Source organism: Oryctolagus cuniculus, chromosome 18 (assembly GCF_051225735.1).
Source record: "Oryctolagus cuniculus isolate XC-2025 breed Fujian yellow rabbit chromosome 18, ASM5122573v1, whole genome shotgun sequence".
Lineage (NCBI taxonomy): Eukaryota > Metazoa > Chordata > Mammalia > Lagomorpha > Leporidae > Oryctolagus > Oryctolagus cuniculus.
Genome location: NC_142884.1, coordinates 51,453,328 through 51,470,303, shown reverse-complemented (window position 1 = coordinate 51,470,303; position 16,976 = coordinate 51,453,328). Strand labels below are relative to the sequence as shown.

The window sequence follows — 16,976 nt, the reverse complement described above, 5'->3', positions numbered from 1 at the left end:
TGTGTTTAAACAGAAACATGGAAGACCCGGTTAGGTAGTGGTGGGCTCCTGAGGGTTTCAGGGAGAGGCTGGCCGGAACCTAAGCCTGCACTTGCCCTGGGAGTGACGTTTTAGTTTTTTCAAATTCTGCATTTGTGGAGAGCTTGTAGAATGCATTGAGGGGGTGCCGGATTCTGTCCCTGTTGCTCCTCTTCCAGTCCAGCTCTCTGATGTGGCCCGGGAAGGCAGTGGAGGATGGCCCAAGTGCTTGGGCCCTGCACCCACATGGGAGACCAGGAGGAGGCACCTGGCTCCTGGTTTTGGATCAGCACAGCGCCGGCCATAGCGGCCATTAGGGGGGGTGAACGAACGGAGGGAAGACCTTTCTCTCTGTCTCTCTCACTGTCTAACTCTGCCTGTCAAAAAAAAAAAAAAGAAACACATTGAGGCTGACCTGGCACCAGGTCCTCTCTCTTTCTGACCCCTCTGCAAAGGGAACAAAGCTCAGGAAAGCCCACGCTTGGAGCTGTCATCATGTCCCCTGGGTGGGTGTTTGCTGCTGGAGCCCCCTCCCCACCATGCCCATGAGCCTGTGCCTATGCTGTTGAGGGCGCGGCAGCCCAAGGAGGAGAGGCGGTGAGTCAGGGCCTGGGGCCAGCCCTGGTCCATCAGACTGGTGGTTCTCTGGACAGGTGACCCTGGTGGGAGACAGGGGGTCATATATGAGCACTGCCCAGACGAGGAGAGCCACTGAGAGCCACAGGCCCTTGGGATACCCGAGAGTGGTGAGCACCAGATACAAGATTCTCTCCAAGCCTTGGGGAGCCTGAGCCCCCAAGGAAGTGGGCTCGGCCCTTGCAAGAGAGGGGCCGCACGGGACTCGCCTGCTGCTTTGTGCAGAGGCGAGTGCTCCATCCTGGCTGTAGGGAGGCAGAGGCCCTCAGAGGATAAGGGTAGATGTCCTTAATCGGCAAATGCCCCAGAAGACAGCTCATGCTTCAGAACAGAGACAGCCATTAGCCATGAGCCGAGGTCCCGGAGACAGTTCTTTTGTGTCGTGTTAGCATCGCCCTGCGCCCCTTGTCACTGTCACGCTGTGACTGATGGACTCCAGTGGCGCAGGTGACAGTGCCCGGCTGCTGCCGAAGGGGCTGCTGATGAATTATCATGTTTGCGTTCTCCTGGAGGGGCCCTGGCCAGAAATGCAAATCTTGGGCAATTAATATCAATACCCACAAGTGAGACCTATTGTCTCTGATTAGATAAGCAGCCTGTAATGGCCTCATTTTTAAACAAACAAGTCTTGCTGGAGCCCTGATGAATGAATTCGCCAATTAGTAGTCTGAGCCCAGTAGATTGCAGGCAAACATCATTTGTTCTGGAGCCAAGTCACTCCGCACGTATTTGGAGTGTGGACGATTCCTTGTAAGAAGCTGAGGCCATTTGACGGAAAATTCCATCCTTGTTTAGAGAATCAGGGTGGCACATGGCTTTAGATCCGGGTTGGAATTCTGCCTCTGCCACCTCCTGGTGTCATTGGCCGTGTCACTGTGCCACGCCGAGGCTCGGTGTCCCCAGTTTTCGGGTGCACAGTAGTCCCCACCCATTCCATGTCACAGAATGGGCATGTCATCTGTGTCCACGAAGACAGTGGTGGTGCTGTTGCTTTGTAGTCATTGTGATCTGGAGAGGCAGAGATGTGGGTTTGAATTCCAGCTATGCCATTCCTAGCTGTGTGGCCTTGGAAAAGTTACTCACCCTCTCTGGACTTCCAGGTCCTTCTTTGGACCTGAGGGAGAATTTAGTGAGACCTACCTGGGAGCATTATTGTGAGATGCATGAGGGTGTGGTGTGCTCTCGTGCTATGCTGTTTAACAGTGTGAGTGCACGTGTGGTGCTTTCAAAGCCCACACGTCAGTTCTCGCTGTTTCTGTGGACTTGACCATCTAGGGATGCCCAGGCCGGGTCCTTCTACAAGGCCATGAGCAAGGTGTTGGCCATAAGCCTGGTGACGTCACACAGAGAGGTCCCCTCGCCCTGGCTGAAGTCCATGGTTGGAAGCAAGTCACACGCCCCCTTCCTCCAGGGGAGGGGGTCACGAAAGAGTACCCGTAAAGGACTGGGCACAGGGTCTCACCCACACACACTCAGCTGTGCACAGGACCTGACACACACGGACACACTCAGCTATGCACAGGGTTTCACACCCACACAGATGTGCACAGGGTTTCACACCCACACAGATGTGCACAGGCCTCACACACAGATGTGCACAGGCCTCACACACAGATGTGCACAGGGCCTCACACAACTTAGATGTGCACAGGGCCTCACACAGAGATATGCACAGACCTCTCACACACACACTCACATGTACACAGGGCCTCACACGTGTGGACACTCAGTGTTGGCGGCGTTGACGGCGTCGCAGGTCAATGACAGTGAAGTGGAAAGAGAAGGCAGACCCTGGGTTTTTCCACCTGCATGGCCTGTTTCCTATTCCGTGTGTCCCCGTGTCCTTCAGTGTCCCCTAGCCATGTGAGCCCAGGCGAGTTCCTCCGCCTCTCCGAGCCAGGGCCCTCCGGTGGGAGGTGTGGACGGCCAGACGCCCAGTACAGTGCGCTGGACGTTCAGTGGGGCGCCACGCGCGGTGGCCCAGCCCCGCCACGGCTCCGACCTGGGGCCGCCTGCCCCGCGCGCGCGCACACGCATCACTGCCCGCCGCGTCGGAGCCGCCTCCCCGTGCCGGCGCGCGGGGTGAGCGGAGGCCGCTGTCTTTCAGGCGCATGTTGAGGAGCAACAACAAGCCCAAGGAGGAGAAGAGCGTGCTCATCCTGCCCCCCCGGGCGGGCACCCCCAAGCTCTTCAACGCCGCCCTGGCCGCGGCGGGCAAGATGGGCAAGGCGGGGAAGGGCGGCAAGCTCGCCCACCTGCGGGCCCGCCTCAAGGAGCTGGCTGCGCTGGAGGCGGCCGCCAGGCAGCAGCAGCTGCTGGAGCAGGTGAGGAAGCCACGCCCAGCCTGGGGGGGGTCTCAGTGCGCGCGGGGGAGGGGCTGGGCGACTGAGAGTGGCACGCAGAGGGAAGATGGAATCGAAGAATACCTGGGGGTCAGATTATTGAAAACTCCAGGCCAGGCTGGGTCCAGCAGCTCAAAGGAGGCCCAAGGGACTCCTTTTCCCATTCTGTCATCTCTGCTTTCGTTGGCAATGGCTTCACGTCCAGGCAGCCCTCCAGGGTTTCTTAGAAACAGACCCATCTCCCAGTGATTCTAGCAAAAGTCCCAGGGCTGACGGTCTCTCACTGGACAGGACTGTGTCCACTCCGAAGCCACTCGATGTGGGAGGGGACTGCGGTGCTCTGGAGAGGCCTGGGGCACACGCCCGCCTGCGGCCCTGGAGTGAGAGCAGCTACGGAGCGGAGAGTGGGCAGGGACTGCCCCTCCCCGACCACGGAGCTGTTCTCACGTGTGATGCTGAGCCCGGGACAGCGCAGAACATCTGAAGGGAAACCCCCAGAAAAGTTTTCACGGGAACGGGTCTCCTGCTCCCTGGTCTCAGCTTCTCACCTGGGCAGTCTTGAGATCCGCGTTACAGGTCCATGTGTCTGTTAGTACAAGCCAGAGCAAAGGACCTCTTCATGAGAAGTCTAGGGCCATGGGTCCAAACCCCAGCCCTGTCACCTGCTGGCTCCAGGACCCCTGGGCAGCCACCCAAGCTTTCTGAGACCCCGATTACTCGCAGCTGCCCGCTGGGCTTGTCAGGACCCAGCGGGGTAACTTGGATGCCTTCTATCAAAGTATCTTGAACGTGGCAAAGCACTTCGCTAGCCTTCCTGTGCCTCTTGCGGTTCCGTCTGTAGCTTGATGCTTCAGAAAGTCCCACTATGGTCGCCATGTGAGCATCCTGCCCCAGAGGTGCATTATTAGGAGTTTAGGGTGGACAGAGACAGAAGCAAGTGAACCTGACCACGCAGAAATACCAAGACAGAAGGAGCAGCAGGTGCCCAGAGTTGCCTTGGGTTCCTGGAGCATCTTGGCTCCCCCATGCCTTGAGCAAGCCTGGGGGGGGGGGTTGGGTAGAGGGGTCTCTCTTCCCCGACCCCCCCATGCCGACTGTGCTCCCTTTACCCTCACCACCACCACCTCAAGTTGTCCCGGGCAGCGGAGGACCACCCCGGCCTTCTCCTCTGGGGGCTGCTCCCTCTCCAGCTGCCTCCGATGCAGAGAAGGGGTCGGTCAGAGCAGGAGGGGTCACAGGCATCCACATCAAGTTTGGTTTTTTACTCAGTTCCCTGCTGATACATGGGCCACGGCCGACATCTCTGGCTGGAGGTTGGAGGTCAGAGGTCCCCACCAGCTCCCCCAACAGGAGCTCAGCTCAGCGCGGGGCAGCCATTGGTATCCAGCCCCGTTCTGCCTCTGAGCTCTAACCTTGACCGCACCACTGCCAAGCTCACCACCTTTCACCTTGTTTGCCTGCAGATGTCCTCACTCGCTGCGGGACCACGCAGCCCTGGAGCGGGGGTGAGGCAGGGCAGGACGGTTCAGTCCTTGAGAGGCCTCGATGGTGCTTGCCCATGGTTGCAGCCTCCCTTGCCTCAACAGCTCTGGGACAGGGCTCTGCCCTCCAACCGGTGACTTCTCCCACCCCCAGCTTCCAGCCCTGCAACTCAACAGAGATCAAAGACATCCCCCAAGACCTTCCGTGAAATCCAAATGCAACTTCATCCTAGCCCACCCCCATCGTGCGTCAGTTTCTCCTAAGTAACCCAGTGCACTAAATTTCACCTGCAGGGGACTGGGAAAGCGAGAACCGGGAGGAGTCCCAGTCACTGTGGCCACTGCACGACTCACTAGTCTTCCTTTCCGGATTGCAGGCCAAGAGCTCACAAGATGCCGCGGGGGGAGAGGCAGGTACCGCAGCCCCGGACCAGCCCGTGGCTCCCTCGGAGGCCGCCCCGGACCTGCCCTCAGCCCCAGAGCCCCACGCACCCCAGGCGCCCCCGGAATCCCCCGAGAAGCCCGAGGGAGGTGAAGAGGAAGCGGCCCGGCCGGAGGAGCCATCAGTGCAGATCCGCACGAGCCCAGGCCCGGAGTCCGGCGAGCAGATCCTGTCCGTGGAGGGGCCAGAGGAGAAGAAGGACGAGGCAGAGTGAGGCTGCGCCAGGCACGCAGTCCGGGCAGGGGCACCTGCTGCGCTCGGGAGTCTCCCGATGCCGCACAGCAGCGCCCCCGGGTGGAGACACCGATCAGCTTATGGAGGGGCTTGTAGTCAACAAACGTCCCCAAGTGTTCGTGCCCCCAAGCGCCCACCCTCACTCGAGAGCCTGACTTCTCTCTAAAGGGTGGCACTTTTAAGAATAAAGTTATCCCCCGCCCCGGAAAGTTCATTAGGCAAGGCGTAAAACAGAGCTCGGGCCCCTTGGGAAGCTTGGTTGGAGAAGTCAAGGGCTGGTGGATGAGTGGCTTTTCCCCAGGAAGGAGGGTGGCACGTGGTTGAACTGAGCAGGATTTAGGGCTGTCCCGACCCGAGCTTGGGGCTGCTGTCCGTCACCAAGGGGCGTGGTAGCCTTTGTCTTCCCTGGTCGGCTCTTCATGATCAGATACAGTGGAAATGGACTTCTGGCAAGAGGCTCTGCTGAGCCTGCAGGGCTACCCAGAAAAGCCCCATTTCTCAGCAGCAGGGGTGGGTCTTGCTTGGTCTGGGCACCCTGGTGACAGGGATGGTGGCAGCAATGTTCCTTAATCCAAGAAAATGAAACCTCGCAACCTCGCAGCTGACAACACCATTGAGTTCCCTGAAGTGTCTTGAATGAGGTCATGTGGCTTTTAGGATAAAAAAAAAGGGGGGGGGAAGGGCTCGCCAAGTCCATGAATATTTATGGAGAGGGCTTTTCTCTGCGTAGGGAATGGCTCATGGGGGAGGTGGGGATTCTGAGCAGGATCTAGTACCAAGTCGCGCGATTCCCCCAGTGACAGTGAACATGGGCTGGAACTCAGTGGGCACTGTGCCTCCCATATACAGTGATGGGAACAGGTGAGCTGCCGAAGGGGCCTCTGGGGGTTTGCATTGCATCTGGCTGTCCATCAACTACAAATGGCGTTCATTTCCACTGTGAAAAACATTAGACAATATGGGAGTTCCTGGGCTGATCTAAACACTTCCAAATCCCAGGATGATGGGTGGATTTTTCCAGTTGATGGCAGATCACACCACTGGGAGAATGGCACATGGAATGTGACGATGAGCGACATTGTCATTATACTTTAAAAATTATGTGTTTAAAAGGCTGGGGGGGGGGGGGATCTTCCATCTGCTGGTTCATTCCCCAGATAGCCACAACAGCCAGATCTGGGCCAGGCAGGAGCCAGGAGCCTGGATCTCCGTCCTTGTCTCCCATAACCACTTGGGCCACATTCCACTGCCTTCCAGAGCGCATTAGCAGAGAGCTGGATGGGAAGTGGAGCAGCCAGGACTCAAACCGGGGGCCTTACAGGATGCAGACATCACAGCGGCTGCTGAACCTGCTGCACCACAACGCCAGCCCCCATGCGAGTTTTTTAAAGCTTCCGTTAACTGATTTTCATAGGCAGTAACATTTCCATGGGGACAAAGGGTCCCCCGGAAAAACAGTCCGGGCAGCCGACTTCCCTGGACCCCTCCCTGGAAGTGACCTTGGCGGCAGACTCCTGCGCCCTCTCAGAGACCCGTTTGTGCTTCCACAAGGAAACACACAAATCCACTCTTGTTCCTCTCCTTTTGGTTATTTTTTAAACAGAAGTAGTGGCAAATACTAGAATCACTATTATTTTCTACTTATTTTTCTGGAGCTCGTTCCCCATTAGTATGTAAAGAGTATCCTCGTGTTTTTCCTGGCTGTGCGCAAGCCCGCGTGTGGGTGTGTCATCACATTTCTGCCACTCTCCCTTTGAGGGGCATTTGCGTTGTTCCCAGTCTGATGCTATGAAAAACAGCACTGCCTTCAGGGACAGGTGTTGGGCCTGACAATTAAGATGCCTGCGTCCATCCGCAGCAGAGGGCCTGGGCTGCTCCAGCTTCCTGCTAGTGCACACCCCCAAGACCTTCCATGAAATCCAGATGCAACTTCATCCTAGCCCATCCTCATCATGCGTCATTTCTCCTAAATAACCACTAAATTTCACCCGCAGGGGATTGAGAAAGCGAGAACGGGGAGGAGTCCCAGAGGCAGCAGGTGACAGCCCAAGTGCTGGAGCCCCTGCCGCCCCTGTGGGAGGCTTGGATTGAATTCCAGGCTCCTGACTTCAGCTGTGCTCACTGTGGCTCTCTGGAAGTAGACCAGCCAATGGGGGAGTCTCTCTCTCTCTCTCTCTCTCTCTCTCTCTCTCTCTCTCTCTCTCCCTCTCTCCCTCTCTCCCTCTCTCTCCCATTTTCTGTTTCTTAAATAAATCAGTAGAGCCTATTACAAAATCATGCTGCAATCAGTCTTACGCAGCCATCATTTCACTGGGAAACACTGTAAATGGGGGAGTCTGGTGGTTTAGGGAGACCTGTTTCTGTTCCACCTCGTATTGTCATTCCCACATTTACTCCATCTGTTCTAAGAGCCAAGCTTGGAGGAGCTTCTGTCTTAGCAAGCATTTCAAGCCTCCAGATAGGCTAGCAAACATGTTCTCCTCCGTGGATGTAGAATGTTCCAACAGCGCCTCACTGCGAGGTCCTATTTCTATTTATGTTGGCACTCGTTCTTTGAGATGTCAGACCTTGGACGTCTACCACTTGTTCTACAAGACAGGACACTCTTGAGGTCCCTAAGAATTGTCCTGGATAGAAAATTGATTTGGGAATGAGATGAGCAGTATCTTTCCTTCACTGGGATATCTCGCTAAACTCAACACTTTGATAAAATGTGGCTGTGAGGTCAACTGAATTTGAGGCTGGCGTTCTTCTCCAAATGGAATTGGCCTGCCTGGTTGTGGAGCTCTGACCGGTGCAGCTTGGAGGTGCTGTAGTTCCGCAGGAAAAATGGGACTTTTGGCTGTGCGTGTCGATTCTCTTCTGCTCTGTTAAAATGTCTCAGCGTGCCCTGCATCTCGGTAGGAAATGAATAGCAAGTTAATTTTTTAACTACATAAATATTTTAAGTAAAAACCAGGGAGCTGTTTAAAAATTCATTATCAAAATGTGTTCAGCTACCTGGAATTTTTAATCCCTTTTCTTAGCCAACATGAATATTTTATGTACGCTCTGGCTTTCGTATTATAAGGCATTTTAATTAAAGTATTTAGACAAACATTCCTGGCTAGTGGATTCACTTCAAAAACCGGCCATGTGTGACAACACCTTTGTGTGAAAAACTAAGTGAATTTCCTGGCTGCAGGCTCCCTGGTGGAGCTCCCACCACGGGACGGTGCTGCTGCAGTGACGCCAGTGACGCCCTCATCAAACCCCCAAGAGCCCTCAGTCTTCCTCTCGCCCCAGGACCCTGCCTCCACATGGAACATCTCCTTTGGGTCATGGATGGTGCCTCAAACACAGTGACCCATGCGAGCCAGTCCCGTTGGCTCTGTCTGCAGGAGAGGGCAGTTTGAGAGCTGTTCCCCTCTTCCTCCTTGCTGACAGAGCCCGGGTTTAGTTGGGGGCAGCAACACACTCACTCCCGGGAGATGAAGGCTTGGTATTGGACTTTGCTTCAAGAAGGAATCCAGGAGTGAGCCAGGAAATAGTGGCAAGTGTTATATTGAAGAGCAAAGATCCGTGCCGGCGCTGCGGCTCACTAGGCTAATCCTCCGCCTTGCGGCGCCCGCACACCGGGTTCTAGTCCCGGTAGGGGCGCCGGATTCTGTCCCGGTTGCCCCTCTTCCAGGCCAGCTCTCTGCTGTGGCCAGGGAGTGCAGTGGAGGATGGCCCAAGTACTTGGGCCCTGCACCCCATGGGAGACCAGGATAAGTACCTGGCTCCTGCCATCGGATCAGCATGGTGCGCTGGCCGCAGCGCGCCAGCCACGGTGGCCATTGGAGGGTGAACCAACGGCAAAGGAAGACCTTTCTCTCTCTCTCTCTCACTGTCCACTCTGCCTGTCAAAAAAAAAAAAAAAAAAAAAAAAAAAAAAAAGGCAAAGATCCAGACTCCCTGGAGCAGAGCCTCCTGGGAGGGCATGGCCCCAGCTCTGGGCCGTGCTTGAGAGTATACGGGCCCTTTAATGAAAGGGGAGGCGTATTCATGGTTTTTCTGGGAAGTCGGTGGAGATGTCCTGGAATCCAGCGTCCACTCCGTTTTCTTCCTTATGTGGTGGAATGTCACCATCATGGTGGCTGGCAGCTGTGATATTTAGTATACTAAGGTGTGCCAAAGAGTGTATGATGAGCTGAAGGTCAATCTAGGTCAGCCTTGAGCCCTACGCTGCTCTAATCCTGGTCTAGGCAGGGAGTGTTTATCTTCAGAGCAAGGGGAAGGCCCTGAGACCACAGGAACTCTTAACTCCAGGGGGCTGCACTGTGCTTGCCCCCTCCCTGTCCCCAGGTAAGCCAGTGACCATTCTCTGCCGCCTCGCTGGCCTCCCCACACCAGGTGGCCAGTTTCAATCAGTGAGCTATAAATGGAAGGATGACGGGAGACCCCTTGATAAAAAAGAAAGTCCACCATTGCGGCGTTCCCCCTTCTTCTTTCTCTTCCTCGCCACACTGATGTGAGGATATATTTGGGGCCTCAGGCACCGTCTTACGACTGAAGAGCCAGGAATCGGAGACACGCAGGCTGTGAAATGCTTGAATCGCCAAGCCAACCCCTGACCACTCATTGCTGGACTGCTTGTTACATGAGACAGCAGCACAGCTTTATTATTATTTTAAGGAGTATTTATTGGAGAGAGAGAATTTTCCATCCACTGGAAGTGCCACCCTTCCATCCACTGGGGAGTGAGCCAGCAAACAGAAGACCTCTCTCTGTGTCTCTTCCTCTCTCTGTAACGCTGCCTCTCAAATAAGTAAATAAATCTTTAGAGTAAAAAAGAAAGAAAGAAAAAAAAAAAGAGACAGGGATAAAGAGAGAGGGAGCTGTTTCGACCAAGACCAAGTTCATTTGCGGATGGTCAGTCCAGTGTGAGAGAGCGCTTTGCCCAGCGAGGGAAACTCGGGCAGCCAGGCTCATTTCCCATCATTCCTAGCTCTCTCCCTGTCCTAAAGAGAAACTCAATAGCAAAAGCCCCAAGGCAGAACCCTGGTCCTGGGTGATCCTTGAGAAGGACCCTCTTCTCCGTCTGTATGACAGGCTGCACTTAGCGGCTTCGGAGAGCTCTCTCATCCCATCAGTCCTGTCCACCATGCTGCTGCCAGGTGGCCAGGATGGCGCGATCAGACCCCAATCATAACAGGCGATTCACCCTGACCACTGGCAGAGTCCTCGGGGAATCAGAACCTTGGCCAGCGACAGGAAGACCCGCCCCCGAGATCCCAGGGGCCAATGTCCTGCCTCAGCCGCCAACACCCTTCACCGTGACCCTGGCTGGCTAACTTTCATTCTCGCATTATATACTTTTAAAAATTCTGTCTTGGGGCTGGCCCAGCGCAGTGGGTTAAGCCACTGCCTACAACACCGGCATCCCATACCGGAGCGCCCTTTCAAGTTTCAGCTGCTCTTTCAATCCTGCTCCCTGCTGAGGTGCCTGGGAGAGCAGTGAAGATGGCCCAAGAGCCTGGACACCTGCCACCCACGTGGGAGACCTGGATGGAACTCATGGCGCCTGGCTTCAGCTTGGGCTAGGTCTGGATTTTGGAAGATTCTCTCTCTCTCTTAAATGAATAAGTAAGTAAATCTTTAAAGAAAAAAGAAAAAAAAAGATGCTCAGTTCATTGGACGTTCAGATAAATAACACATGTTTGATTTTTTTTAAGCATAGGCATGTCTCATGCAATATTTAGGATATACTTGTACTGAAGCTTTTATTTGCTGTTTCTCTGACATTCAACTTCAACTCCGCGGCCTGCATTCTATCCGAAGCTCCACAGGACGGGAACCAACGCCTCCCACACCTCAGAATCCAGGCACCGCCCAGTCCAGGAGGGTGGGACAAGGCTTTTGATTGGACATCTCTTCCGCGGCTTCTCCAGAGCCAGTCATGATTGGTGAAGGAAAGAACAGCCCTGCCCCTATTAGTGTTTGGGGTTTATAATTTATCCTTATTTATTTATTTATTTATTTATTTTTGACAAGCAGAATTAGACAGTGAGAGAGAGACAGAGAGAAAGGTCTTCCTTTGCCGTTGGTTCACCCTCCAATGGCTGCCGCGGCCGGCGCACCACTGATCCGAAGCCAGGAGCCAGGTGCTTCCTCCTGGTCTTCCATGAGGGTGCAGGACCCAAGGACTTGTGCCATCTTCCACTGCACTCCCGGGCCACAGCAGAGAGCTGGACTGGAAGAGGGGCAACCGTGACAGAATTTGGCACCCCGACCGGGACTAGAACCCGGTGTGCCGGCGCCGCAAGGCGGAGGATTAGCCTAGTGAGCCATGGCGCAGGCCAATTTATCCTTATTAATTTTATCCTGAACACATACGCAGATGTGCTGTGGATCAGGGATGGGATTTCTTACTAAGTGCCTTAAAGTAAATAATAAGTACCCCGTCCTCGCTCCCATGCTCCTCCGGGGCCGCACTCTGCCTGGGTACCCTCCGCTGGGAGAGCACAGGGGGAGATGATGGTTCTTGGCCTCGAAACCCGAGGGAGGTGGCTACGCCCTCCCCTCCCGAAAGGGTCTTCTGGGAACCTTAACAGGGGTGGACGGGTCCTATAGCTGCAGCCAGGCTCTCTGCAGGTGAGGGTCGCCGCAGGTGCTGCCCTTTGGCCACCTCGGGGAGTCTTCAGGGTCTGACACTCTAGCGTTTGGAGGTGGGAATACCAGGGAGACAGCGCCAGGGTCTTCCCAACACCTTGGAGCTTAACCTACAGACCCAAGTCCAGCGGTCGCCTCAGGGCCCTCTCTCTAGGAGGTAAGCAGAGTTTTGTTAACCACCCCCACCTCCTCTCGCCCCCAGACAAAAGCAATGAACCAGGCAAATGGCTACAGAGCTAATTATCCGGGGTGGGGGAGGGGCCTTTCACATTTCCAAGTCTGGGAGACCAAAGGTGTTTTGCGTCTTTCTTTTTTATTTTTTAAGATTTATTTATTTATTTGAAAGGCAGAATTACAGACAGAAAGAAAGAATCTTCCATCTGCTGGTTCACTCCCCAAATGGCTGCAACAGCCGGGGCTGGGCCAGGCTGAAGCCAGGAGCTTTATCCAGTCTCCCATGCCAGTGCAGGGGCCCAAACACCTGGGCCGTCCTCTGCTGCTTTTTCCAGGTCATTACCAGAGAGCCGGTTCAGAAGAGGAGCAGCCGGGACCTGAACCAGCGCCCATATGGGATGCCAGCGCTGCAGGCTGTGGCTTAGTCCGCTGTGCCGCCAGTGTTTTGCTTCTTAAAGAAAGAGGGGGCAGGAGGCTTGGGCTGTTCCCACGCAGGTCCAAAAAATTATTATTAATATTCAGATAACACTGAAAACTTCCATATGGAAGTCTAAAACAAGTTTTAAAATCAGACTGGGCTCACTTCCACGGTTCAGTCTGGCGAGCGGCTTTGGCGGATGAGTCATGTGCACTCGGAAGCTGCCGGCTGCCGGCAGGACGTATGAGCCGGGACCTGTGCCAGGGAGCCAGCCTCTGTGCCGGGACATAATCTACACGGGCTTGAGTTTCTGGTAGCGCCGAGGATGTGGGTAGATCCTTTATTGCCGATTACTTCTCGGGAACAATGTGTAATGACTATGGGGAAGGAGTTTTCGGGGCCTAGAAGGGGGAGATGAGAAACTTGGTGTGATTCAGCTGTGCATTAATCCATCGGAGTCTGGAGTTTTCCGTCCAGATCTGAGTCATGCCTCTGAAGACAGCAAACCGAAACAAAGAATAATGGTGGCTGAATCACAGAATTTCCCAGACATGCGAGAAGGAAATCAAAGGGCACCCACCCAGTGCCAATGAGTAGGATCCTAAATATAGCAGCAGAAGCCTAATAGAGAAAATGAGAAAATGCCTCTTGTTAATTCGTCAGCCAACGCTGATGCTGAATCGATTGCTGGGCTCCAGCGCTCTGCGTTAGGCACGTCCGAGAACTGGGAGTTGCTTTCCTTAGCAGTTTCTCTGGGTGTTTGTGGAGTCAGCGCGGGGTCATCAGAGGCAACCTTCGAGGGTGAAATAGCAAAATGGGGAGTGGGCAGCTGTGCAGGCTCTGCACATGCCTTGTTTCATTATACACGTTGGTCTGAGCTCAGGGCTGGCTTACATTTGCGCCTGCGTGTTCTGTGCACGTTTCTGGTTTTGTCCATGGGCCTTCTCCTAGTGCGTTCAGCCGAGGGTCAGCGTGGACCGCTGGTCTCACCGCCGCTGGGGAGTCCGTGGGTGCTATCTTGTTTCTTGATGGGTCTCTGACCTCCAGTCCTGATGCTGCTCTGAGTGCTGTGGGCTGAGTGCTCCCCCCGGAACGCAGGTTTAAGTGTGATTGCCATGGTCACCGTGTAGCCAGGCCAGGCCTGCAGGAGGCCGCAGGGCTCCACCTCCGCTGGTGGATTCACGTTGTGACCTTGGGAGTGGGTTTGTTCTTGGGCAAGTTCAAGTACCCTTTTTTTTTTTTTTTTTTAAAGATTTATTTATTTGAAAGGCAGAATTGGAAAGAGAGAGAGAAAGAGAGAGAGATCTTCCATCTGCTGGTTCATTCCCCAGACGGCTGCAATGGCCAGGGCTTGGCCAGGCTGAAGCCAGGAACCAGGAACTTCATTGAGTCTCCCGCATGCGTGCAGGGGCCCAAGCACTTGGGCCATCTTCTACTGCTTTCCCAGCCTCCAGAACCACGAGAAAGAAATCCCTTCCCTTGGTAAAGTACCCAGTCCGCGGTATTCTGTTGTAGCAACGCCAAATGGGTGAAGCCTGGTTGTGACCTGGGCTCTCCGCCTTCGGGAGCTGGGGCTTGGCCTGGTCCATCCCACCTCCTCCCAGCCCTGGGAGAGCCATGTCCCTCTCCCCACTGGGTGCTGTGTCCAGTGTGCATGGCTGTTGGTTTATGTTCCCTTTCTTGTATACGTTTTAGACTTTTTAAAAAAATATATTTATTTACTTATTTATTTGAAAGTTAGAGTTACACAGAGAGAGGAGAGGCAGAGAGAAAGGTCTTCCATCCACTGGTTCACTCCCCAATTGGCTGCAACAGCCAGAGCTGCACCAATCCGAAGCTAGGAGCTTCCTCTGGGTCTCCCACGTGGGTGCAGGTGCCTAAGGACTTGGGCCATCTTCTACTGCTTTCCCAGGCCATAGCGGAGAGCTGGATCTGAAGAGGAGCAGCTGGGAATTGAACCAGCGCCCATATGGGATGTTGGCGCTTCAGGCCAGGGCATTAACCCGCTGGGTCATAGCGCTGGTCCGGAATATTTTTCTTTATTTACTTTATGGAACACATTCTAAGGGGTGGTCCGTTGTTTTGACTTTGAGATGATCCCTGTACATTTATTCTGTCCAGTGGTTACACAATCTTTCCAGAATGTTCTCAGGGCAGGCACTTCGCCAGGTGGTTAAGACGCTGGGTGAGAAGCTGCATATCCCACATCAGAGGGCTTGGGCTGAACACCTGGCTCTGGCTCCTGACTCCAGCTTCCTGCTAATGCAGACCCAGGGGGGCAGCAGGGGACCCCCGAGTTCCTGCCGCCCATGTGGGAGACCTGGATTGGGTTCCCGGCTCCTGGCTTCAGTGTGCACCAGTCCCACTCTCTAAGGAGGGAACCAGCAAATAGGAGTTTCTCTTTTTCTCTCCCCCCCCGCCCCCGTCCTCCTCTTCCCTCCTGCCCTCTCAAATAAATAAATAAATAAAGTTTTCAAGAATACTTTCTATCCAGAAGCTTGGACGAGCCCCTGAGCCTGCTCACTTCCAGTCTGAGTTCCGGTTCTTCGGCTGAATTGGAGCCTCGCCGCTCCCTGAAAAGTGTGAACACCGCAGTGACGTCACTCAGCCTCGCCTTCCACTTCGGCTCCCCTGGCTTCGACTTAGTGGAGCAAAGGGTTTCAGTCAATGATTTTATTTTTTTCCCTTTTAAACAGCTCTGTTGTTCCAGGGCATTCTCTCCAGGCAGAATCTAGGAAAACCCAATGTTTATATTGATCTAGAAATTGATTAAAATGGTTGGGCAGCAGCTTAGCCGACAGGCGTGAAAAATAGTGGGGAAAATGCCTATCTTATGAAGCACATTATTTGAACAAAAGAAATTAATTCTGCTGCATTACATAATTCAGTCATCGGCTAGGATGTAACTGGCCTGATTATTAACAAAACCCCAGATGAAACCCCGGGCCCATCTGGAAGGCACACAGAGCTCATAAGACAGGAGTGCGTGGGCAACCAGGATAAGAAGTGACCTTCTAGGGGCTCAGCCTCTGCGGGGCGATAGCAGCTCATCGAGCTGGCAGGTCCATTAATCAAGGAGGCGCGGCCTTGTGCAAGCTGGGCGGCCGCGTGCTCCGCGCAGGAGAGACCGGCTCCACCTCCGCGCAGAGCGAGCTATTCCGCGGGAAGAGGGAAAGTCTCAGTCATCTCTGGGCAGAGAGAATTTCCAAGTGGGATGGGGGAGCTTGAAGAACAGGAGAACATTTGCATTGCAATGGGTATGAATGCAGAAAGTAATTTTGCTTTTCTTTAGAAAAGATCTATTTAGTTATGTGAAAGGCAGAGTGACAGGGAGGGAGGCAAGAGAGAGGTCTTCCACCTGCTGGTTCACACAGAGAGGAGAGGCGCGTTGTGGAGGGGCGCCAGAAACTCCCTCAGGGTCTCCTATGTGGGTGGCAGGGACCCAAGCACTTGCGCAGTCTTCCACTGCTTTCCCAGACACAGCACCAGGGAGCTGGGTCAGAGGCAGAGCAGCTGGGACTGGAACTGGCTCTTGGAGACGGGAGGCGGTCACGGCCATGGCTGCTTACCCCACTGCGTGGTGACGCCGGCCCCCGGAGGTGACAGTCCACGTGAAGCTAATATATTTCCGAGTCGCAAGCCATGAAATGAATTGCAGGTGTTTTCTTTGAGTTTTGCTGCAAAGCTGATGGCTGTGCCCTGCACTAAAGGACTTTCTGCTGAAGTGCTTGGATTACCTATTTAAGCCTTATTCAAGTTTAGAAATTTCATTGAAGGTTTTGTTGAAACTCTGTATGTTTGAAATTCTTTTTTTTTTTTTTTTTTCACATCTGTCAGCTAGAATGCGAAGGGAACCTATCGTCTATGTAGCCGTGGTAGGCACAGGAAGCTCACAGGAGAGGCTCACGCTGAGCGGAGGTCAAGTCCAGCTCGGGCACGGAGCTGCCCCAGCGCTCGCTCTGTCCCTTCGGGTCGCTCGTCCGTCACGCCTGTGCCCAGTGACACATTCCTGCCCTTCAGAGCTGTCTCCAGGACCTGCCCAAGGGAGTCTGACTCACTCCCTCTGGAAGATGCTGATTGGGTTTTCCATCTGCAGTTTTTCCTTCTTCAAGCACTTCTAGGTCATGTGGTTTGGAAAACACGGCGCTGCCGCGAAAGTCCCCTTTCAACGCCGCGCTGCACCATTTAGAAACTCACGCCCGCTAGGAGTTCACAGAGGCTGTGGGAAACCCAGGTGGACTCAAAGTCAAGTTTGGGGTGGGCATTTGGCACAGTGGTTAAAATGCTGCTTGTGGGGGCCGGTGCTGTGATGTAGCAGGTAAAGCCGCCGCCTTCAGCGCAGGCATCCCATATGGGCACCGGTTCGCATCCCGGCTGCTCCACTTCTGATCCCACTCTCGCTATGGCCTGGGAAAGCATTGGAAGATGGTCCAAGTCCTTGGGCCCCTGCCCTCACGTAGGAGACCTGGCAGAAGCTCCTGGCTTTGGATTGGCACAGCGCCGGCCATTGTGGCCATCTGGGGTGTGAACCAGCAGATGGAAGACTTCTGTCTCTCTAACTCTGAATTTCAAATAAATAAATAAATCTTTAAAAAAAA

The 16,976-nt window shown here is 54.3% G+C and overlaps 1 protein-coding gene and 1 long non-coding RNA gene across 4 annotated transcripts in view; both read left to right on the top strand.

Annotated features, from left to right (window-relative positions):
* The window catches only part of CNGB1 (cyclic nucleotide gated channel subunit beta 1), a 65,348-nt gene extending 57,098 nt beyond the window's left edge, over nucleotides 1-8,250 (top strand). For all 3 annotated transcript variants that reach the window (XM_051846819.3, XM_089319721.1, XM_089319723.1), the window contains 2 exons: nucleotides 2,762-2,978; nucleotides 4,855-8,250. In XM_051846819.3, coding sequence (XP_051702779.3) covers nucleotides 2,762-2,978; nucleotides 4,855-5,133 — 496 coding nt within the window. In that variant the 3' untranslated portion in view covers nucleotides 5,134-8,250. The remainder of the gene's footprint in view (nucleotides 1-2,761; nucleotides 2,979-4,854) is intronic.
* Nucleotides 8,251-11,649: 3,399 nt separating this feature from the next.
* Nucleotides 11,650-16,976, top strand: LOC149120964 (uncharacterized). Its single transcript, XR_016224630.1, has 2 exons — nucleotides 11,650-11,943; nucleotides 16,216-16,976. It is a non-coding gene; the product is annotated as an uncharacterized LOC149120964 (long non-coding RNA).